The sequence below is a fragment of the Artibeus jamaicensis genome, unplaced genomic scaffold (assembly GCF_021234435.1).
Source record: "Artibeus jamaicensis isolate MK-2021 breed Jamaican fruit bat unplaced genomic scaffold, CSHL_Jam_final scaffold_369, whole genome shotgun sequence".
Lineage (NCBI taxonomy): Eukaryota > Metazoa > Chordata > Mammalia > Chiroptera > Phyllostomidae > Artibeus > Artibeus jamaicensis.
Genome location: NW_026522042.1, coordinates 35,194,937 through 35,219,771, shown reverse-complemented (window position 1 = coordinate 35,219,771; position 24,835 = coordinate 35,194,937). Strand labels below are relative to the sequence as shown.

The following is a 24,835-nucleotide window of genomic DNA, read 5'->3' as shown; positions in this document are numbered from 1 at the left end:
TTCCCACTTACTTCTCTCCCAGCTATATTAATCTTTGCTCATTGTTGTCAATAGCAATGTGGTGGATCTTTTTCTCCAATCTGCTTCCTATTTTTTTCTTCTCTCTCACTACTTTTTTACTTTTATTTTTTTCCAAGATTTTGTTTATTTATTTTTAGAGAGGGGAAGGGAGGGAGAAAGAGAGGGAAACATCAATATGTGGTTGCCTCTCAAGTGCCCCCTACTGGGGACCTGGCCTGCAACCTGGCCTGTTCCCTGACTGGGACTCAACCCAACAATGCTTAGGTTGGTAGTCTGGCACTCAATCCACTGAGCCACACCAGCCAGGGCTATTTTTATTTATTTATTTTTAATTTCTGTTTCAGTCTAATACTATACACTTCCTTTCTCCCACTCCATTCAGCCTTCTTCCCTCCCTTTTTATTCGCAATGTAAATTTTTCTTCCTCTCTTTGCCTTGTCCTTATTCCCTATTCATATTTTGCTCCTCCCTCTACTCTCTCAAAAATCATTTTTCTTTCACTTAGTCATCCCATTTTCATTTTTTCTTTAATAGTCTTACTCTCTTAACACCTTTATTAATACTGGCTCATTTGCTATTCATAGTGCAACTGTGGGTGGGAATTAATTTTGAAGGTGTGAGTTTGTTTCCTGGGCTGTTTGGTTTTGTTCTGGCAGTACCTGTAAAACAGCATAAAAGATGTGGTGGGCAATCAGTCAGCTAGAGGGAAGGACCCACCAAAGAATGATCCAACAACCAAAACCCAATTATAACTAGAAGGCCCACCTAAATGGCATAAGGGGCATCCTAAGAGCATATAGTTCAGAAATCAAGGAGACCGCACCACAGAACCCCACAGGTCTCCTACCACATAAGGTCACACCATGAAGACAGGGAGTCAAAGGAGATCAACCTAAGAAGCAGAAATAAACAAGAAGTATCACCTAAAATGGGGAGACAAAGAAACAACCCCCAGTAGAAGGGAAAGGAGGAATCCCCAAAAATAATGCTAAATGAAATTGAGGCAAGCAAGCTATCAGACATTGAATATAAAATAATAGTTATAAGGATGCTCAATGAGCTCCATGAAAACTACAAAGGACTTTAGGGAAGTTAAAAGGAACTTACTGCAAACTACACTAGCATGAAAAAAGGATATAGAAACTATCAAGAAGAGGCAGGTGGAAATGAAGAGTAGGATATCTGAAATGAAGAATACAGTAGAAGGAATTTGTAGGCTAGATGAAGCAAAGTATGAAATCAGTGTGCTGGAGGCCAAGGTAAAAAAAAATTCACAGACAGAGCAACAAAACAAAACAAGATTCAAAAAGAAAAAACAGGTGTTAAGGGAACTACAGGAAACATGAAACAGAATAATATCCATAATATCCATATAATAGGATTACCAGAGGAGAAGAAGAAGAGCAAGGGGTAGAAAACCTGTTTAAAAAGAATGATGGAAAATTTCCCTAATTTTATGAGAGAAAAAGTCACACAAGTCCAGGAAGCATAGAGAGTCCCCGTCGAGATGAACCCAAAGAGGCCTACTGCAAGATACAGCAAAATTAAAATGGCAAAATTCCAAGACAAAGAGAGAATCTTAAAGGCAGCAAGGGAGAAACAGGATGTAACATATAAGGGAGCCTCAATAAAACTAGCAGCTGATTTCTCAATGGTAATTCTCCAAGCCAGAAGGAAATGGCAAGAAATATTCCAAGCAATGAAAACCAGAGGCCTGCAACCAAGACTACTCTACCCAGCAAGGCTCTCAATTAAAAGGGAAGGCCAAATAAGGAGCTTACCAGATGGAAGCTTCCTGGAGCTTCCTGGATTCTTTGAAGGCTCAAAGAATACACCTCCAAACCACCTCTGCAAGCAATGCTAAAAGGGACTGCTGTAAGAAGATGAAGGAGAGAGAAAGAGAGAGAGGAACACAGGTACAAAGGGAAAATGGCAGTGAATAAGTACCTATGAATAATAACCTTAAATGTAAATGGATTAAATGTTCCAGTCAAGACATAGTGTAGCTGAATGGGTGAGATAACATGACTTGCATATATGCTGTCTATGAGAGACCCACCTCAGAACAAAAGACCTACACAGACTGAAAGTGAAGGGATGGAAAAAATATTCCAAACAAACGAACACTTAAAAAAGCTGGGGTAGTAATACTTATATCAGACAAAATAGCCTTAAAAATAAGGCCATAAAAAGAGACAAAGAAGGATATTTCATAATACATAAGGGAATAATCCATCAACAAGGTATAACCCTTATAAACACATGTGCACCCAACATAAGAGCACACAAATATATAAGGAAAATCTTGGAGGACTTCTAGAAAGATTTAGACAGCAACAAACTCAAAGTAGATAATTTTAACACCCCACTGTCAACAATGGATAGATCTTCTAAGCAAAGAATCAACAAGGATATTGTGACATTGAACAGACTCTAGATCAAATGGACTTAATTAATATGTACAGACCCTTTTACCCCAAAGAAACAAGACACGCATTCTCTTCAAATGCACACAGAGCATTTTCAAAGATAGACCATGTGGTAGGACACAAAACAAGCCTCAGTAAATTAAAGAAAATTGAAATCATATCAAGCATCTTCTCGGATCACAATGGCTTGAAACTAGAAACCAACCTGAAAGGAAAAAAACTCAAAAATATTTAAATTCATGGAGATAGAATAACATGTTATTAAATAATGAATGAGTTAATAATGAGATCTAGGAAGAAATCTAAAAGTTTCTGAAAAAAACAAAAATGAACCCATAGTAGCTCAAACCCTATGGGACACAGTGAAGGCAGTCCTGAGAGGGAAGTTCATAGCAATACAGGCCTACCAAAAAAAAGAGAAAATTTTCAAATAAACAACCTAATCCAACATCTACAAGAACCAAAGGAACAATAAACAAAGTGCAGAGCAAGTCGAAAGAAGGAAATGATCAACATCAGAGCAGAATTAAATGACATAGAGACTAAAAAAAACAATTCAACAGATCAATAATTTCAGAAGCTGATTCTTTCAAAAGATAAACAAAATTGACAAGCCTTTAACCAGACTCATCAAGAAGAGAGGAGAGAGGACCCAAATAAATAAAATCAGAAACGAAAGAGGAGAAATTACAACCAATACCACAGAAATACAAAGGATTGTAAGAAATTACTACAAACAGCTCTATGCCAAGAAATCTGACAACCTGAGCAAAACTGACAAATTTCTAGAAACGTATGATCTTCCAAAACTGAATCAGGAAGAAGCAGAAAGCCTGAATGGACCGATAACAACTAGTGAAACTGAAGCAGTAATCAAAAAACTCCTGGCGCACAAAAGCCCTGGACTGGGTGGCTTCACAGGCAAATTTTACCAGTTAGGAAAGAGCTAACTCCTATCCTTTTTAAACTATGCCAGAAAATTCAAGAAGAGGGAAGACTCCCAAAGTCATTTTATGAGGCCAGTGTTACCCTTGTTCCAAAACCAGGTGAAGACACAACAGTGAAAGAAAATTACAGGGAGCTGTAGCTCCTTACAAAATGTTACCAGGAGCTCAAGTAAAGGGATTAAACTTGGGGAAGTAGTAAAGACAGGACTATTTAGGAAGGACAAAGAAGAAAAACACAGGTGAAAAAGAGAAAGACAAATTTGGGGATAAAGAGAAAATACTTCAGAGAATTCATGGCTGATAATCCATGCTTTTTATTCAAATAGAAAGTATAGCCACCAACAACTAAAGGAAAGAGGGATGAGGCTGCTTGAGAATAGGAGAAAAGGCTTGAAAGAGCCACTCTGCAGACCCTAAAAGGGAACAATGTGGGGGTGAGTAGAAAAATGCAGAACGGACGAGTGATCAGGTTGAAAGTCGTCTCCTCCAGTTTCATCAAAGGTGCAGCCGCTTGCTTTAGAACGAAGCCAGAGACACACTCATGAGTTAGTAGACTGTTTCATGTAGTTATGTGTTCTATTTTTTTTCATTATAGCAAATTGATTTTTTGACACCAGTATGCAGATTGTTACCTTGATACCCTGGACTTCAATTAGTAAAGATTAAATATACGCATTTTATGGAAAAAAAAAACCTGTGATATCTCATTTGTAAATAGTGCTTTTCTTTCCAAAGCACACCTACAAGTATGCCTTCATTTTTTAATGTACCCATTCAAAGTTTGCTTTATCGGAGAGAACTCATATAATAATGACAAATTTAATTAGACCATGGTATAATTTTATATATTCTTGAAAAATAATATCTTGACTTGTTCAGCTTTCCAGTTCACACTGGATATTTACATCGGAGCTGCCAGGTTTTTCTGGGACAGTTGCCCCTGGAAAGCATTTTCCACCAGGGAGAGGAATTTTTCTGAGAAGCAAGGTGAACAGAGTGAACAATCACTATTGCCGTCTTCAATCTAATACTACACATATCTTCTACCCATAAAGGATTATGCCTTCTCTTTGACTTTAGATGTGGCCAAATGAAAATCCCCATTTTCTTATCTCACCTAGTTCGTGGTAATGTGGGGAAGATCATTCAGTGTTTATTCAGCTGTACTTTATAGAGAATGACATAATATATTTTCATTGCTTTTGATGATTGTATATGTACTGTTCTGGTTAAGCTTCCCTATTGAGAAAAACCTTAGAAATTTCATATAAAAACAGCACCAAATTTCTAATTTGAAATCAGAAATTTCAAATCACAAATGGAAAGTTTGTGATTATCTATTTGAATGAAATGTTTTAGAAATTCTTTCAATGCTCTTTAAGTCGAAATATAACCATTTAATCTCTTGAAAAAGTGAGAAGGAAAATAATCACTTTTAAATAGACAGGGTATCCTCACCTTACCCATTACGAACAGATACTGGTTATACATCTGAGGCACAGGAGGAAACAAGACAAGTGATCACAGATCCATTACGTGCGTAGTGTGTTTGCATCTGCTATCTTGTTTGATACTTCCCACTGTCCCACAGATAGGCACATTTTTATGTCATTTTACAAATGAGAAATCTAAGGTCCTGAGAGCTTAACTTTCTCAAAAAACACAACAAACGCTTTGATCATTTCTAGGAGAATGCGATGTCATCATAAACACAGTGCTATATTATCACAGGAAAACTGCTGGGAGACAGAAGTACCAGTTAACCAAGTTCATTTGACCAAAGTAGTTACTTGCACGATAAACTTTGGTTTTCATTTATGTTTTAAGAATAAAATAAAATAAAAGTGCAAATTGGTCAGAGAAGTGAGAAGAAAATATGCAAACAACTCTTGGAAATTATAACTCTGCAGAACTAGGCTAAACTCAGCATCTAAAAACCCTATATAAGGCAGAAGAGAAGTTCCTGGCAGCTTCTGATGGGAAGACAGTCATAGAGTTTGTTAAATGTCTCCCCAAACGAGGAGTGTATTAATTGGCTGCATTTTTTTAATGAGAGGATCATTTTTTTTTTTGCTCATTTAGCGATTGTTGCTAGAACCTACTTTTTGCCAGGGTATTGTCTGAGAGACTATAGATCCATGAAAACAAAACAAAAATTCTGTTTGGAGCATGCCTTTCTGTCTTTATTATCTATTTTAAATTACAGATAGAAAAGGAGACTTACCCCATCATCCTGAGATTTCTACATAAACCCTACTTCACTTGCACATCAATCACTTTATTTATTTTGCTTGTCAGTGTTGGGTCCTTAGTGAATTGTCCTCAATGTCTTCTATATTGTTTTCTAAGCTGTAAAAGGAAAAATAATCACACTGCTGGAACAATTACGTAATGTGTTTCTTGAGATAAGAAATACTGAGGATTATTAGTAAATCATCCTCACTTCATGCCTGCAATATGAAACATAAAGATGTGCCTTACAAATAGAGCAAAAGAGAGCCTTCACGAAAAGCCGAGACAGGAATAGCAAACACTGGGCTTTGAGGTTCTGGTCAGATTTGCTGAAGAAACATCCCCAATTATTCCATCTGCTTATTGCATTTTCTCTCAGGCTTTGTGTCAGCTGTCCTTAATTGTTTTCAGACTTCAACCTTCTAAACCCAGGTTGAAAAAAAATTAGCTGTCACTGGCTACTGCAGGTATGTCTAAACATGTGTACAGCATTGATTGCTACAGCCCTCTCACCGAAAGCAGGCAAGTTCAAAGCAGAAAGAGAAAGAACAGCTGCTTGCACCTCTGCAAATGTGGGAGGCTGCACTGACAGGAAATTACTTAAGCAACTCAGTGAATGACATTGTCTCCTAGTAAACGTTATGAATGATCCCACGAACAGTGTTTCACTTCCAGAGAAAACAAGTCTGCATGCAGATCTCATGTTTCCACGTTTGAATCTCCACTCTCCCTCCGGGACTTAGGAGAACTTCCAATCAAATTTGTTATTTCCACCATGGCTAGTTTTGCGTTTGCCTGATTATTTATTTATTTGTCTGAGTTTTTTATAGTTTTGGGCTTTTTTCCCAAAAAAAAATCACAAAACAAGCATTCTCATTTATGTGTTATCTAAAGGTCCCTGGAGTGATTTCTAAAAGTGCATTAAGATAAAACTCTTTCTATCATGAATATATTCTTACAGTAGCTGAAAAGAAGGCACTTGATAAAGACTTTTACACTAAATTATGAAGTTAATTTCATGTGTTGACTGCACGCTTTTTTAGTTGTTTTTATTTTTATGTGTATTCTTTATCTTCAATATCTTGAGTTTCTATTTATTTATTCTGTGTACTGTAGAAATTAGGTAATATTTCTAATGTCGATTCATTCGGTATATTTTGGTGTTTTGTTTTGCATTTTTTTAAATGTAGCCCAGCTTGTTCTATTTATCAAGGAACCTGACATTTCCCCACCAGACAGCTTTTCTGTGAGCCACCTCTCCAAACACAGGAGCACTTTGAAAATAATGAAAGTGTGTTTCAAAGGTTCATGAACAAACCCAGGAGTCATCAGTTCAAGTTCAGGATATTCAGAAGGTTCATCATGTTTCCTCCCTCGTGGCTTAGCCTCATCAATGCTCTGAAGAATGAAATAGATAGATATCTTTAGTTTTTGTGACAATAGTTATTCCCCTTTAGTTATTTGGCACAGACTGAGGAATATGTATACAGGAATATGTTCTTAAGATTGCTTAATATCTCTGGTCTTTTTAGTTGATGTATTATTCTTCCATGAAATTTTAATAATTTGTTTTCAAAACAAGCATATAAGGAAACTAGGGAAAATATTAGCTCGGTTTTAGAAATGACAAAATTTTGCTACAGAATGTTCTGTTACACACACACACACACACACACACACACACACATACACACCATGAATTAGGATCCAGGTGTCCCGGCCCTGAACTTACTGGTTTTGACTGGTGGCCTTTGCTGTAAGGTACAGTGGCCTCTAGATGAGAATACAATTAAGTAAGTAAACAATTAAACTAATTTTTTTCCTTTAAAGAATGGAATTTTTTGAAAGGGGCATCTGGGCAAACCTTTTGGCTTAGAGTTTTTACCAAACGATGGGTGTTTCTGTGATACTGATGTGTCAGTGCTCTTTTGCCCCAAGCTTAGACTAAGCGCGTTTTTCCAGTTATGTAAGATGTTGTCTTTTCTTGGAAGACATATAACTGGAGTTTTGTAAAGATTGCTCAAGAGCTGTCATGCTGCACTGGTCAGCATGACAGCCATTAGTCACATATGACTTCCCAATGTAAATGACTGACACTAAATGAAAGTTAAAACCAGTTCCTCGGTTGCACCAGCCACATTCCAGGTGTCCAGTAGCCATGTGTGGCCTGTGGATAACAGACAACACAGAAAATATTTCCCTCCCACAGAATTTCTGTTGGACAGTGTCATGTTAAAGTCTAGAGTATGTGTAATATTTACCTGTGGTTTCAGACGAGCTGGGTCCACTTGAGCCTGCAGAAAGCAGCATGGTGTGGTGCAAACTGAAAGTATTTTAAAGCCTTGGTTTAAATACAGCTACACTGCACATCTCCATGTCCTAGGGTTTCATGACTCAGTGGCTCTCCTGAAACCCACTGGGAGACTGACCACAGGTACTAACTGCTCACTTTGCCTGGTAAAGGATGTTGGAGAGAAAATTTCCATCAATACACACCATCACTTTATTTTTTCTTCCATTTTTTTATTGTTGTTCAATTACAGTTGTCCCCATTACTCCCCTCCCTCTGCCCTGCTCACCCCCACCTCCCACACTCAGTAACCTCCCATTGTCTTTGTCCATGGGTCCTTTACACATGTTCCTTAACGACTCTTGCCCTCTCTCCCCCATTACTCCTTCCCATACTCCCTTCTGGTTACTGGCAGTTAGTTCTTTATTCCAATGTCTCTGGTTATATTTTGCTTGCTTCTTTGTTTTGTTGATTAGGTTCCACTTATAGGTGCGATCATATGGCATTTGTCTTTCACCACCTGGCTTATTTCACTTAGCATAATGCTCTCCAGTTCCATCCATGCTGTTGTGAAGGGCAGGAGTTCCTTCTTTTTTCTGCTTCTTAGTATTCCATCATATAAATGTACTACAGTTTTTTTATTCACTCATTTACTGATGGACAGTTAGGGTGGGCATTTATAATAGCCAACACCACTTGGCTATTACAAATTGTGCTGCTATGAACATAGAGGTGCGTAGGTTCTTTTGAATGGGTGTTTCAGGATTCTTAGGGTACAATCCCAGCAGTGGAATCACTGGGTCAAAATGTAGTTCCACTTTTAGTTTTCTGAGGAAATTTCATACTGTTTTCCACAGTGGCTGCATCAGTCTGCATTCCCACCAACAGTGCACTAGGGTTCCCTTTTCTCCACAACCTCGCTGTCACTTGTTGTTTGTTAATTTGGTTACAATGGCTATTCTTACTGGTGTGAAGTGGTATCTCACTGTGGTTTTAATTTGCATCTCCCTGATGGCTAGTGATGCTGAGCATGCTGTCAGATGGCTCTACGTTTTCAGTGTGTCCTCCTTGGAGAAGTGTCTGTTTAGATATTTTGCCCATTTTTTAATTGGGTTGTTTGTCTTCCTAGTGTGGAGTCATGTGAGTTCTTTATATGTATTTTGGAGGTCAAACCCTTGTCTGCGGTATCATTAGCAAATATGTTTTTACACATAATTGGTTCCCTTTCATTCTGCTGATGTTTTCTTTAGCCATGCAGAAGCTTTTTATTTTTGATGAGATCCCATTTGTTCATTCTTTTCTTTATGTCCCTTGCTCTAGGGGATGTATTGGTGAAAATATTGCTACATGGAATATCCGAGATTTTCTTGCCTATGTTCTCCTCTAGGACTTTCATGATATCACAGCTTATATTTAATTCATCTTGAGTTTCTTTTATCCATCTTGAGTTTATTTTTGTGTATGGTGTAAGTTGGTGGTCCAGTTTCATTTTTTTGCATGTAGCTATCCAGATCTCCCAACACCATTTGTTGAAGAGGCTATTTTTACTTCATTTTATTAGCTGCCCCTTTGTCATATATTAATTGACCATAGAAATCTTGATTTATTTCTGGGCTCTCTATTATGTTCCATTGATCTGTGTCTATTATGCCAGTACCAGACTGTTTTGATTACAGTAGCCTTGTAATATAGTTTAATATCAGGTATTGTGAGCCTTCCTCTTTGTTCTTCTTTCTCAAAATTGCTGAGGCTATTCAGGGTCATTTATGGTTTCCTATAAATTTTTGAGGTGTTTGTTCTATATCTGTGAGATATGTCATTGGTATTTTAATCAGGATTACGTTGAATCTATCATTTGCTTTGGGTAGAATGAACATTTTGATGATGTTAATTCTTCCAGTCCATAAACATGGTATATCCTTCCACTTATTTGTGTCTTTCTTAATTTCTTTCTTCAGTGTTGTGTAGTTTTCTGAGTACAGGTCTTTTACAACCTTGGTTAGGTTTATTTCCTAGGTACTTTATTTTTCTTGTTGTTATAACAAATGGGATTTTTTTTTCCTGATTTCTGTTTCTGATATTTTGTTGTTGGTGTACAAAAATGTATTCAATTTCTGAATATTGACTTTGTATCCCACTGTTTTGTCAAATTCACTTATTAGGTCAAGCAGTTTTTTTGTAGAGTCTATCAGTTTTTCTATGTACACTATGCTGTAATCTGCAAATAATACAGTTTGCTTCCTCTTTCCAATTTGGATGGCTTTTATTTCATTTTCTTGTCTGATTATTATGTCTAGAAGTTCCAATATTATGTTGAATAGAAGTAGTGAAAGTGGATATCCTTGGCTTGTTCCTGCTCTTAATGGGAGAGTTTTTAATGTTTGCCCATTGAGTATGATGTCAGCTATAGGGTTCTCATATTCCACTTCAATAAAAAAGAAGAGGTATAGTTTCAGCAATATATTTTCCAAAGCAATTTAGCTTTTCTAAAACCTCACTCATGGTCCATGTTTTTTTCTGCTTTGGCACAGACCAATGAGCATTCTTTTGGGCAAGTACCAGCTCTCAACCTGGCATTTGGAAATTACTGACCTCTGCCACTTGCCAAGGACATGACCACCACGGAGACTTTAGTTCTCAGAGCCTAGTTCCTTATCTTAGAATGGGAATATGAGCATCCATGCAATGCAGAGCCATCAAAATTAACTACCAGTATCAGTAGAGCACAATGTCTGGTACATAGTAGGTATGCATAAACATATTGTGCTCACTCCTCTCTGTTTGATCATGCGCTTCCTTTCAATCTCTCTTTTTACCACGTGGAGATCTTTAAACATATTGTTGTACTAGGTACACAAAAATCTTTTCCCCAGGAACATATCCTGGAGAAAATCAAGAGGCTAGGGCCACTGACACTAAGACTGGGCCCCTCACACAACATAACCTGTGAGAGAAGCACCTGTTCCTGGGACATGGAGGGAGGACACTGGTGGACGCGTGCTGTGTTCTGAGCCCATGTCCCATTCCTTATTCCTCATGGAAATCAGCACTCAGGGCTATGTGACAATAATTTGTGGCATCAACATTCCTGGAAGCCTATTGTATCAGCTTTTAGTAAACAAAATAACTATATATGCTTAGTGTGTGTGTCTACACACACGTGTGAAGCCATTTTTAACTGACTGAAACTGGAAAATGTTTTTATAGATACTCTTGAAAACAAATCATCTTTCACGTCATCATGTAACTGACATGCCTGAGGGCATTTACTGGCATCATGCGCCTTCTCTAACAAACCTGGATTTTTGTTTCATGACAAGATAAAGAACAGATTACACTTCAGAGTAGAGAATTTTTTGCTTATGTTGCACTAACTCTAATTCCCTTTGCTTTATCATCGGTATATGTGACAGGAGCACACAGGGGCCACAACTGAGGGCTATTGTTTTAGGGTCATTGTTGTTTTTGCCAATATCAGGCCAGTCTTAATTCTTAAAATGTTAATAAGAAGTGAGCAAATTATTTAAATTTCAGAAGACTAAGTAATTTCTCAGGTCACATCTATTTCTAAAGTTCTCTGATTTTTTTTCAATTTATTAAGACTTTACTTTTTGAAAGAGTTTTAGATTCATAGCAAAATTAGGAGTGAGGTTCAGAGGTTTCCCATGTACTCCCGCCCTCCTATGCTAGTGACGCTTTTGTTGCAATCAATGACTCGGCGTTGACACATTGCGTCATGTTTTTAAGCAAACAAAATGCAGGATCCAGCACAAATAACCTCCCTCTTTTATTACATGAAAATCTTCTATTACAAAATCACAAGCCTGTACTTCTGTAACATCGAGCACACCACATGACGTTTTAGGTGAAATGTTCAAATTACTGCCCATTGTGTGAAGACATTCACGTATTCTCCCAACCACACCCAATGGCATTACTTCTGCTGGGCCCTGTGTACGTTAGAATGTAATGCGTGTAGAATGGGTGATCTTGAAAGAGTTTTTCCATTGAGTAGTGTGGGCAAAATGATACAGTAAATTCTCATGACGCTAAGGATGATAGAGGTGTTTTTCTTCTAGCAACTTTCCTCCCTCATTTGAAATAGAAATGGCAGAAACACACATACACATGTGCACACATGATAAATTTATACGTAGATATTTAAATGTAAATATGCATGTACATGAGTACCATCTTCAGAGGCCTTTGTTGCACATGACATGCATACAGTCTTGCTATATTCTGAGTATGGACATATGACATATAACTATCAGCCAGACTCTCACCTGAGTGAGCAACAAAAATGATTTTATTTCTTTTTATTTATTATTTTATTTTAGGGTTTTAGGACGTGAAACTTAGCAGATAGGCAGAGATGCTTTTGTAAGTCATTGCTGATGTTTTTCTTTTGCATGTATATGTAACTCTACTATTTGTGTGTTTATCATACATATCACCTGCATGAAATGTATTAAGATTGTGCATCATTTGGGATGTGCTTTGGGCATTGAGAAGTGCATCCTAGATGCAGAACTGCAAAGTGTTCAGGCACAGAGCCTCTGCAGTCACGTTGCCTGAATTTGAATCCTGACCCCATCGCTCCATGAGCTTGTGACATTTGGTCCTTCTCAGGCCCCTTCCCTCACCTGCAGAAAGAATGTAGTAAGAGATGCTCAGTGGGCAGTGCTTTGCACGGCCTGGCAGGTAATAATCATTCAATAAATGTCAGTTGTCATTATTGTTTTATAATAATTACAATTGCTTGTAATTATTATAATTGTTTGTAATTATTACCATATTATTTATAATTTTGTTGGATTATGTACTTCGATTTTTAAAAATAATTATATTAAAAGTTTGTTTTAAGAAATAAAAATAATAGTAACATATTATAAGAGTTCCAGTGCTAAAGCCAAGAAGATATTAAGTTACTCTGCAGGAAATCAGTGACAGATTTTAGGATAAGCTACCACTCAGTTCTATCAGGGCAAAGAAAGGTTAAAGGTACAGAAGCAAAGCCTTTTCCGCAGAAAGTTAAGAACTTGGATGGCCTCGCTCATCTGTTTCTGAAGAATGGGGTATTAGCTTATTTATCTGTTAACATTGAGGAAAACATTGTATATTGGTTTCTCCTTTTTTGTGCTAGTATAAAACATAAATACAAAGCTTTTTATATTTATATTCAAATGGGGTAAACATTTCAACTTTATGACTAACAACTGTGATTAGCATTATCAAAAAAACTGTCAAACTTGTATGTGTAGATACAAACAAATGGCTTTGAGTTTAACATGGAAACATTTCACATTGGAAGATATTACCTTGCACAATAAAGAATGGCTTTAATTTTGCTCTATGGTAATTTTCATGATTTTTGAATCTCAGTAAAATGTTGCTGAATATTCTTGCCAAAATGTAAATTTTGGTAGTTGTGACTTTTGACCAGAGGTCTGAGCTTTTGTGTTAAATGGATTTCTTGAATTCTAGGTGGCAAGCGCTTCAAAGAGGAAAAGCACACCCAAGTGTGGCTCAGACTGACTTTGTTATGCAGGGGTGTCCTTCCCTGGGTTCAGAAATGGAGGTGTTACTTAATTTTCTTCTCAATTGAGGATGGAAGTAGTTCTAAATTAAAAGGCCAAACAGCATGGAGGAGCCGTGTTCTCAGATTAATCTGAAACCAGCGAGGCAGTTTTTCATTTGTTGCTTGTTGGATTGTTTTAGCAGTGTGTGTTTTGTCTACTAGCAGTTAATTAAAACGATAATGCCTCCTTCATAAGTAATTTTAAGGTATTCATTATATTCTTCAACGTGACGTTTATTATTTCTCAGAGCCACCATTGTTTTTTAGAAAAATAAATCATCTTTTCAAAATGAAATCTATGGAAAAAATATAGTTTGGTTTTGCAAAGTGTGCTAGGTAGCCAAATTTTCCAGAATGTTTTTATCATCTGAAACCATAGTTTCAGGATTTTAATTAAAAATGGTAATAAGAAAATTTTCAACATCCTTATGAGTTTAGTATTCAATGAACCTAATTTTTCATGTAGCATTTTATTAGACAGAATAAATGAACAACAATGAATCTGAGCAATTCATGCAATTATTTAATTTTTAAAATTTTAGAATAAAACCAGCACTTACAATTTTGTTAAGATTTTATTTATTCCTAGAGAGAGAGGAGGGAGGGAGAAAGAGAGGGTGAGAAACATCAATGTGTGGTTGCCTCTCATGCACTCCTCACTGGGGACCTGGCCCACAGCCTAGGCATGTGCCCTGACTAGGAACTGAACCGGTGACCCTTTGTTTTACAGACAGGCACTCAATCCACAGAGCCATGCCAGCCAGGACAGCACTTACATTTTAATACATTTAAAACATATTAAATGAGAGCTACTTGAAAACTTTAGACTAGAATCATATAAAATGTTCTAAAAATATAAAGGCAGGCAAAATATATCACGATTCAATGTTCAATATTAAAAGGAAGATACACAGTGGAACATACAGCATGATTTTCACTGTGTAAGAAACCGTGCATTCCATACAAATCATGTGTCACGTGCATGCACTCACGTACATCCAGAAGGAAAACATTACCAACAGTTGTCTTCGGGTGGCTCTTTAAGTCTTTCTGTATTTCTCAGTTTCTACAGTTAATTTTGTTTTACATTCAAAATACACCTATTATGTTTAAAAGGTCAAGTACATGGTGTTATGTATGTGTCTATTTCACATCTGTACTTCAGAGCACATGGGAGCAGAGTGGTGAGCAGGTCTGACCCTCCTGCGGCTAATTGTTGAGTGTTGTCAAATGGCTGAGGCACCCAGAAACGTGTTTATTACATATTAAAAATGAGAATGCATTTGTTTCCCTATCATTCTAACAGAGGTGAGTCAAGGGGGAATTGATAAATGCATGGTAGTTTTGAGTGTAAGCAAAGAAAGACACCAGTATTTCAAAATACCAATATTCTGTATGTGTATCAATTCCCCAATCTCACTGACAAACCCCAGAAGAGAATTTCTTTCTAGTTTTATAGCAAGAGAGAGTGAAGCAAAGAAGATCAAAAAGTTTTCACAAGACTGGATTGAGAAAGTAAGCCTCAGCCCATGGCTGCTCTTCAAAGCGCTGGTTCATAAGACTGCTCATCATGCTAAAATATGAGATGCGTGATGTTCAGAGGCGGCAGCTACTTTGCGGCCACTAAGGCTCTTAGTATTACAGGATTAGGGTTCTTTGCTCCATGAGGTATAAGCTTTCTTCTAATCACCTGCATCTCCTTTTCCTTCTGGTTTGGTAATAAATAATAAAGCACAGAAAAGTTGCTGCCTAGTGTGTTTCAACAAAATCTTTAACTAGTTCACAAAATTGCATTTTCAGGTGCTGCTGTTTGTTGAGCTTATTTCATTTTGCAAGATAGCAAGGGCTTTTCCACATTTAAGTCCTTGAATAGTTCCTGGATCCCAGTGAGGTCTCTGTTACAGGGTTTGCTTTAGGATTTTTGTCCTTTAGCTTTTTAGAAAAATTATTGTTTATGCAATTAAAAATAATTTAATGGCATAATTAAATTATTAATTTAACTTATTGCATATTAATCATGTGATACATTAATAATTAACGTTGTTTCCACTTTTTGCTTTTTCTCCTCTACCCCAGCTCCACCCAGCCCCACCCACGTCCCTCCCAGAGTCAATCCCTGTATCTTTGTCTGGGTCCATGAGTCATGCATAAATGTTCTCTGGTTAATCCCTTCACCATCTTTCATGTTTTTGGCTTTCTATTACGGAAAGACAGAGGATAGAAAAGTAAAGCAGTAATGATATACAAGTAGGGGAAGGATGGCCAAAGGCAAAGGGATTTTTCTTGACCCTAGCTAGTGTCATTCCATTTTGGAAAAAGAAAATTCCACAACGCACTTTAAGCCTCCTCTTCTCCTTCCTCCAATAGTGCTGGCTCAGACTCACTCAGCAAAAAAAAGGATCTAGTATATAATCTGCCCTTTACTGAGAACATTTGCCACTGAAACACTAGAAATAATTTTCCTATTACCAAATGAGACAATTGAGATATTTGTCAGAAACAATTTCTGGGTAATTCAAGTTCTTGCAGAGTGTAGGGGAGAAGCAGCCCCCTCCACACCCAGGGCTGGAGGAGGTGGCTGTGGTTCAGCCTGTGGTGACCGGGGCAGGTGACTAAGCACCTCCTTCCACACCATGAGGCTAGAGACCAGCATGGCACGGGCTCTGCTGTGACTGGCACCAGAATACCAGTCTCATCACATTCACACACACACACACACACACACACCCGTATCAAAAACAGACTCTTTTTATGACCCCGCCAGCCCAAACCCTCACTCTTTCCCCAGCTGTCCCCAATAACTACCCGAATTCTTTTAAAAAAGGTGATTTTTCTCCTAAAGCATACCGCAGTTGATTTTTTGTTAAAGTTTATTGTTGTTGTGTTTATTTGTTGGTTTGTCTGTTTGCATTTAAATGAGAGACAGTGTAGCACAGCATTTTGCCGTGTCTAATGTGCTCCCGTGTATGCTGCAGACCCGCATTTTAGCCTAAACTTTCAGGAAAAAATCTCTCATTTTCATTTTTTCATTCAATTATTTACTTATTTATATTTAAATACTTGGTTTTTGTATTATAAAGGAATTTTAGCATTTATTTTTGAACATATTATGTTACAAGAAATATTATGTAACAAATATTTCCAAAACAAAAACAGATACAAGCTATTTCAGGTACTGCCATGTATAATGTGCATCTTCTTTTTCCCTTAAAAATTTTGTGGGGGGCGGAGTGCACATTATACACAGCAAAACACTGTCATTCTCTCCAGAGAAGTCATGTCACCAGGAGGAGTAATTTCAGGTCTCCAGACAGAGCAAACTGCACGAATTTGCATCGAGCTCTTGCCAGTTTACAGGGGTCCTAGCTGTCTCTTCCGTGTTAGGGAGCAACAGGGTCCTTCCTGTGTGATGCTGTAATCCCTCCCAATCCTTCAGTTACCTGGTTTCCCTTTTTAAAATGTTTCTTGTCGGGAAAATTGTTTAAGTGCGGCATTTCAGAATCATTGTCTAGCATAGGTTTTTTTGGGTGTGTGTACAATTCATTCCTTTTAATTCAATGCATTAAAACTCACACGTGTTTTAAGCCAAATGTATATAACAGAATGATTTCCCATGAATTTTAGCCACCAGATCTAATTTTTTATTATTATAAGTAAGCTATAAAATACAACTAAAATGCATTTATATATCTGTTCTTCCATGCACAAAATTATATATATATATGTATCTATTACATATATTTTATACTTCTAATAGTAGGTTTAAAAAGATACCTGATATTGAAGCATAGACTGAGACCAAAATTTTAAAATTTTATATTCAGCATATATTCAAAGATAATATAAGCATTACATAACTTTTTAAAGGGAAAAGATATGGTATGTAGCCTGCCATTTATTGAGATCATTTTCCACCAATATGCTGGAAATAATTTTACTGTTACCAAAATGAGACAATCGAGATATTTGGCAGAAACAATTTCTGGGTAATTTAAGAGAACAAAATCCCTTCACTAGAATTATAACTGTCTCTCTTTATGCTTTGACAGGGAAAGAAAGCAAGACTCACAAATTATCCTAAATATTATGTATTCTAAATATGTCTTCTATAGTGCTTGGGAATGAAATATAATCAAAGAAAGAATTAAGTGTTTTAATAAATATTCACACCCTTTTTGGCTTAGAGTGATTCAAATCCAATGTGATTCATGTAAAAAAAGAAGCCTTATTTCCAGAGATTAATTTCCAGGGATGACATGCCCTGATCAAGGTGACTTAGTTTTTAGAAAATAACCTTCACAGTCCAGCAATTACAAAGAATAACGTGGAAAAAACACTATTTCTTGGGAAAATTTCTAGGTTTCATGTTACTTTAATTGTGGCTTTCTGAATAATCTCTACAAAGAACAGGTGCCCCTAAAAAATGTAATTCTGAAACTTAGCGGGTGCAAAATAACACAGTGTGTTCCAAGATTTTTCTGCTTTTATTTTCCCACACTTTGAGTTTCAAGATCTCTGTGTCACCATACTAATTTGGTGACGTTCATAACAACTGGTCTAATTATTGGTGATGGTCTGTTTACTAACATCATCCATATGGTGACGTTATCCTGAGTGCTGGTTCAAGCCCTTGGCATAACTGGACGTGAGTGACTAGACGGTTCAGTTGCAGTGTTCTCAGTGAGGTTCACGTCCAGCTTTCTGTGTAGAATAATCACCTTCACTTTTGATTAAAGAGCTTCAGCTGGCCCGATCAAGAAAGGCCCCATGGAGAGCTGGGAAATCCTTACAAATTATTCATACTAAGAAATAGCACAAAAGAACTCTGGGCCTCAGTTTCACAGTTTCCTCTGAGTGAAATGTTGCATAGCTTCCCTTGCCTTCCCCTGCCCCCTCTGAGACCTGTCATGCTGACACCTCACTCCTGCATCCCCAGGCATGGTGTGGAGCTGAGGTTGCTGCAGCAACAGCACATACGGGGTAACATTCTCCCGTAATTACAGCTGCTGGGATGTGAGTCAGTTGAAGAGTCGTATTGGGTTTTTATTAGTATATGATGCAGTCCTATGTTGTCCACAGTTCCTAGCCTGTCCAAGACTCGCACAGGATGATGCAGAACACTCAGTGCTCATCACCTCCAAATGTTAGATGGTCCGGGGCCTCTCACCGAAACCAACTGCAGTTGCTAGCTCCTTCCACAGCTCCCTTTCCTGATAAACTACAGTAGGAGGTCAAGAGTAAAACTCAGGCCCCACTGCTGGAATTCCGCTTCTACTATTGCACATCCTGTGTGCTTTATAAGCAACAGTGACCTTGGCTGATGATCAAGACGCCCCTCTTTCACCCAGGGAACTGGACAATGGTTAACATCCTAGAAGACATATTTTCACTCCTTGTGGCTAGGAAGAACATATGCTGAAGAATAAGGATGGAATTACTGTAATTCTCTATAGGAATTTATGAAAGTGGAGCTTACCATTTAATAGCAATCAGAAGTGGTCATAGAGTTATCAGGAACTCCTAACACTGGATTTGGTTTCTTTTTCAGACACGGAGATGACTTGATTGTGACTCCATTTGCTCAGGTAAGCAGAGTTTGGTGAATGGACAGGTTTCTCATTTGAAAATTTAATTTGGGAAATGAGTTCTTGTTCTTAACATAATTTGCAAACACAAGTACAAATACAAATTCTTTGGTTCATTCAAGTAATTCAAAACCAATTCTAGAGAATATGAACTTGACCATGTTGGTTTGTTTCCTATAAACCCATAGACCTGAAGAGTTTCTTTGTTTCAAATTACAAATTACCTAAGTGACATGTTTCAGTGGGACCACACTTTCTTTACTGACATAGCACTAGAAGCGGAAGGCTATATAGTGGATTAAAATACATTTAGTATAATTAGGTACACGGTCAGTGCTTGAAATGGAATATTCCAGTTCAACCTGATGCTTCATTTACTCCTTCCTCTTTTTACAAGCCATTTGTACAAAGATTAACCGAGTGATGTGTGTGTGTTCATTTGTTCCTTTTAGGCATACACATCATGAAAATACTTTAAACACACAGCGTAAATACTAGAAGGTGGTAAAATGGTCTAGGGTGTTTTGAAATGTCTATAAAATGGTTGATAACCAGACATGTTTTATATGGACCAGTGCTCCTCAACCCTCACTGTGCATCAGAATCATCTTAGGGTTCACTCCGATCAAGTGAATTCAAAAATTTCAGGATTGGATCCGAATGCTTATATTTTTTAAGGGCCCCAGTATTTGTCCAGGAGAGTTGAGAGCTTCTGGTGTAGACAGACTTAGGACAGAATGGGATAAAGCTGATTTAATTTGAGGCATGAAACAGGTTTAAAGCCAACATTGACTGTTAATAGAAAATGCTAAATACTGGACTTTGAGTGATCCAGAGAAGTTATAAACAAATAATCATCATGTCTGACCAGTTCTGGTGCCTTGGGCAACTCCTCTAGGCAACTTCTCTAGGACTTCTTTTTTCCCTTTGGTGAAATTGGAGGGCTAGGTTGTAGAAAGATGGGCCCCAGTTCAACCCCGTCTCCCCATCTTGCTAAGTGAATAGCCTTGGGCTACTCACTGGATTTTTGTAAACCTCGTTTCCTCCTAAATGACAATTCCAAGTACTCACCTCATAAGGTGGTTAAGAGATTGAAACAGTACCAGGCTTGTAAAGTACTCACCGCAATTTCTAGTGCTATCAGTAAGAGCTCTTTCATTTCTAAAATGTCATAACAAGTATTGTTTTTAAAAACGCAAAATGGCAGTGTTTGGGTAGTAGAATTATTCATGATTCTTTCACTCTTGCAAGTTTTCTGAAATTTTTAATTGCTATAATTTAGACAAAATGTTTAATGAATCCATAAATAACACAACTGAATCAAGTGATTTTTTTTAAATTAATGAAGGCAATTAAAGTAGAATAAAACCACCATCCCTTTCAGAAGGCTCATGTCTTGATGGCTTAAGGTCTTGCCTAGACATCATAAATTATGTCTAGTAACTATATTTCTATGTTCAAAAAAATTTTACTAACATGTTTTAGTCATATTTTCTGACAGCAAAATTATGTAAATCTAAGGATTTTTAATTCCTTACTAGTGAGAACCGGTCATTTTATTTCTAAGAGCTGGGAACTGAGTGAAAAGATAAAATCTGGCAAACTAATATAAACAACCATCAACAAATATAGAAGTAATCATTCCAACGAGTTTATTCAGGTACCTATTCTTGCTTGTAACTAAAATCTCCAGGTATAGTGATAACAAAAACATATTTAAATATGTAGTAAAAAGTGAAAAAACTATTCTGTATATGATACCTTCTTCCTTCAAGTAGTATTTATTAATTTCTAATAAATTTGACTCAGTTCTTAATCATCAGTACTCTTAAATTCTAAGAAAATCTTTTACATAATCAGACATTTTCTGTAGTATACCCTTATAATCTCTAAAAAGTATGTAGAAGTTCAATACACTGAGAAATATTTATATCCATGTATGTATAAAATATCACTTAGTCTGTGTTAGTAAACTATGTAAATAAATATGTGTGCTTAATACCCTCAGACGCTAGAACTCGAAATATAAACCACCTCTGTGTAATGTGTAGGCATATCTGATGCCTGATAATAATTCCGGAATGCTTTTGGAAGAGTTTGCTTATGATTAGCTTAATGACTCATAACTCCTTGAAGAAGGTGATTGTTGCCCCGAGCTGCAGATTCTTTTTAAGTGGCTTCATCAGTTTTCACAAATGGTATTTTTCCAAGCTATGTGGCATAGAAATCTCTAGTAGAATAATGTTTTTAAAAAATGCCTGTTAAACCCTGAATGATTTCACCAGTGAGAGAACCTCTTTGGAAAACCAGGTAAGAAAGAAGGCCCGGTTAGTCAGCTGCCTTCTCTTTAGCCCCACTGGGCACAACTCCCTTATTTTATTGACCTAACCCGTAACTCCTCAAGTTTTCGATACAAGATAAAATAGTCACCACTGAATGATAATATTATAATGCTTAAAATATAAGATGTTTGTGTCACTTAAGGTGATACCAACACTAGCCTAGCATACCGTAGTTGCTTTTGCCAATGGACAGAAGACCAGTCACTCAGGGCCATGTTCAGGTAGGCCAAAAAAGTCTCCCCTTTTCCCAGCATGCTTTGGGGTTTAGAATTTCACACTAAATTCTTCTGGTGAAAAAGCCATATTGCCTTCAAAAAAAATTTTTTTTGCAGAAAAAGTTTAGAAAAGAAAAGTAAGCAAAAGAAACAAAAGAAAATTTCCCATAATTCTAAACCCCACAAGAACTAGTACTGATATTTTAATTCATATCCCTTTAGGCTTCTTTCTCCTGTGTGTATTTTCTTTACTAAAATTCTTAAAAATGAGCTTCCCATTGTCTATAGTAAACAAAGGTCTCCCAAATCCATCTCATCCTCTGCCTCTTCTTGAGAACTCAGTCCTATTATTCCTGAGTGCATCGGCAAATGATGAAAGGACCCTTTATTTTTTCTCCAGTCATGGTATCCTGTGACACAAGAGAATAAACTAAATTAGAAGAGAATTTAGGGCATCCTACAAATATATATTCCACCTACGTGGACAGGGCTGAAACCTAAGTCATGTGGGGTAGACACAGTCTTCAGAAAGGACCCTCCACATTCTATTCCCATGTCCACAGCCCTGTCAGGGTTAGAAACCCGTGCTGGTGTGTTGAAACTAAGCTCTCTTCCACTTTCAATTTCTTATATGGGGTGTAAGTCCCCTACAAGTTCAGAATCTTGATCTTCAGGAAAAATAACAGCTTTGAACACTTGACTGGTTTCCATTCTGAAATATGCTATGTTTATGCCAAAAATCTCTTGGGGTGGGAATTTCCTTTGGCCTGAAAGCTGGGTGTTGAGGACTCCCAGTGCTGAGCCACGTCGCACCCCTGGGCCGCTGGCCTTTTCCTCCCACGGATGCAGTAACAGTTTGGCCAGAGTTCTTGCAGGGAACCAAGGAGAGGCTACCTGGTGAAGTGTGGGGGCTGCGGCTCTACAGTCAGCTGCCTCTGGACCCACCGGCCCCATTATTTGTTATGACGATCTTGTAAAACTCTAAGTCAACTAGAATTCTCCCATGGAAGTGCGAAGTGTTAAAGAAATACCTTTGCTCAAGGAAAAGACAGAAAACACAGAAATATGCTCTTGGATCCCTGGGTGGACTCTCACATCATTCAGACTAAGAAGATATGCCTCATTTAAAAATCCAGAGTAAGAACAAGTCTCATTTTACTCTTCCTCTAACCAAAATACAGCAACTGGGATAATTTTATGAAAAGTGTAAACATTATGGAACATTATTTTCCCATTGGTAACAGAACGTTGTCAATTTTTTTAACAATGCCCCAGAATGCCCCTTTCCTCTTTGACCAAGCAGCAGCCATTTTGTGGCCTCGTCACAGCCCCTCACCCCGGGATGCAGGAAGATAATCCCCCATTGCAGTTGTTTCTGTTCCTTTATTATTATTATTATTCATTTAAAAACAAAAATCGCAGCTAGCCATCTTCTAGAAATCAATATTTGTTGACATACAAAAACAGCATTTCATTTTACATGGTTTAACCAAAACATAATTTGGGAAAAGGTTTTATTTTCTATCAGAGTGACCTTTCTCTCTTGTAAATAATCATAATTTTACTCCAGTTTTTTCCTGGAGGTAAAACAAAGGCAAGAAATTATTTCTCCCTCCCACTTCCCTATAAGGCTATTGGCAATACATAGTCGATGTTTCAGCGCCATCTAGTGACCTAAAAAGTATTTAGAATGAAAAAAAAAACTCTTCAAAATAATTTCTTTGTAATTTTTTAGGCAGGGAATTTTTAAACATTATTACCATGTTTTTAAAAAGATAGAACTCTCTTTAAATACTTTCAAGAAATTATTATTATACAAGTATATATTTCTTTTAGGCTATTATGTTCCCTTGTTTAACTTTTTAATGAAGCTCACGTTTTCCTGCTGCTTTCAGTGAATCTCATTGGTTAGTAAATGTTCAGAAGTACCCAAGAAAACCAGAGGTTAATGTGCATAAGTGACATTTACACTCTTTCATGGGCTAGTACATGACCCATCTTTATGTAAAAGTTTCTCATTAACAATATTAAATTTATTTCCCAAATTGTGTATATTTCTCATTATTCCCCATATATTTTTGATCTTGACGAATTACACTTTTGGTTAAAGGAACAGAAGAGAAATAAATGACTTTAATCATTTTTAACCATTAAGCTGTGTGAGAGAAAACTTTAGGGACATTTGTGGTTAGCAAGCATTATGGAGTGAAGAAAATGACAGGAGCCTTAAAGTCCTGACAGCAACTCGTTGAATTCAAGGGGGATGAGACTGGCCCAGGGCAGACGGAGAATCACTGAGCCCTAACCCAGTGGCTTGAGTGAAGCTGCTTCCGGTTCGCCCCCACGGCCTGCGGTAGCAGACGCCTCCCTCTTCCATCCTCAGTGCCAACTAGACGACCAGCACAGTGTGTTTGCAGTGGCAACATCCGGGCCAGTCCGCGGGGGCCTAGGGCAGTGGCCCCTCCTAGGGAGTGTCCCAGCTTTTATTCACACTTCTGCCCGCATCCTAAGTGTCACCGTGCAGAAGAGAAGAGTTAATATAAAAAATATCAACATTATTTATCCCACCACACAGACAGTGACTGGATACTTGCGCACACAGGGAGTGAGGAGGCTATGAGGCTATTTTTACTGTGGCCATGTTTGCAAAGGCACAGTGTAGGGGACAACCTGAAAGTCAACTAGTCAAGGGGACAGGCAGCTGAATGTCTGAAGGAGGGCTGAGAGGGAAATTTCTTTTTTCACTTTTTAGGTTGAAGTATCTCATACATATCAGAGAATATATCTAGTGATTATCTAAAATCTAAAGAATAATACCAAAAAATCAACAGTTTAAGAAATAAACCAGTAGCAACATTTAAATGCCCTGGTATATTTCTCCCCATTTTCACCTTCCTGCCTCCTCTCAGAAATAGCAATAATTTTGAATTTTGTCTTTGTTATTGAGGGGAGATATTTGGCTTTTTACCCTTTTTTGTTTAGATCTGTATCATGTGAAGATGTATTATGCAAAAATAAAAACTTTAAATTTAAAACTGAAACAACATAATATAATTTTATCTTTATTATAACAGTCATAAACCCTTTAACAGAAAACAAATTGTAGAATATCTTTTATGAACTAATGTTTACTTTCAAATGAGCATAGAACATGAATTGCCTGCAGTACAATTGCTGTTTACCCAGCTGTCAA

At 37.3% G+C, this 24,835-nt stretch overlaps 1 protein-coding gene across 6 annotated transcripts in view; it reads left to right on the top strand.

The window, feature by feature from the left end:
• PDE4D (phosphodiesterase 4D) overlaps window positions 1–24,835 on the top strand; it is a 658,809-nt gene that overhangs the window by 468,050 nt on the left and 165,924 nt on the right. For all 6 annotated transcript variants that reach the window (XM_053657205.1, XM_053657206.1, XM_053657209.1 and 3 more), the window contains one exon: window positions 19,049–19,085. In XM_053657205.1, the coding sequence (XP_053513180.1) occupies window positions 19,049–19,085 (37 nt within the window). The remainder of the gene's footprint in view (window positions 1–19,048; window positions 19,086–24,835) is intronic.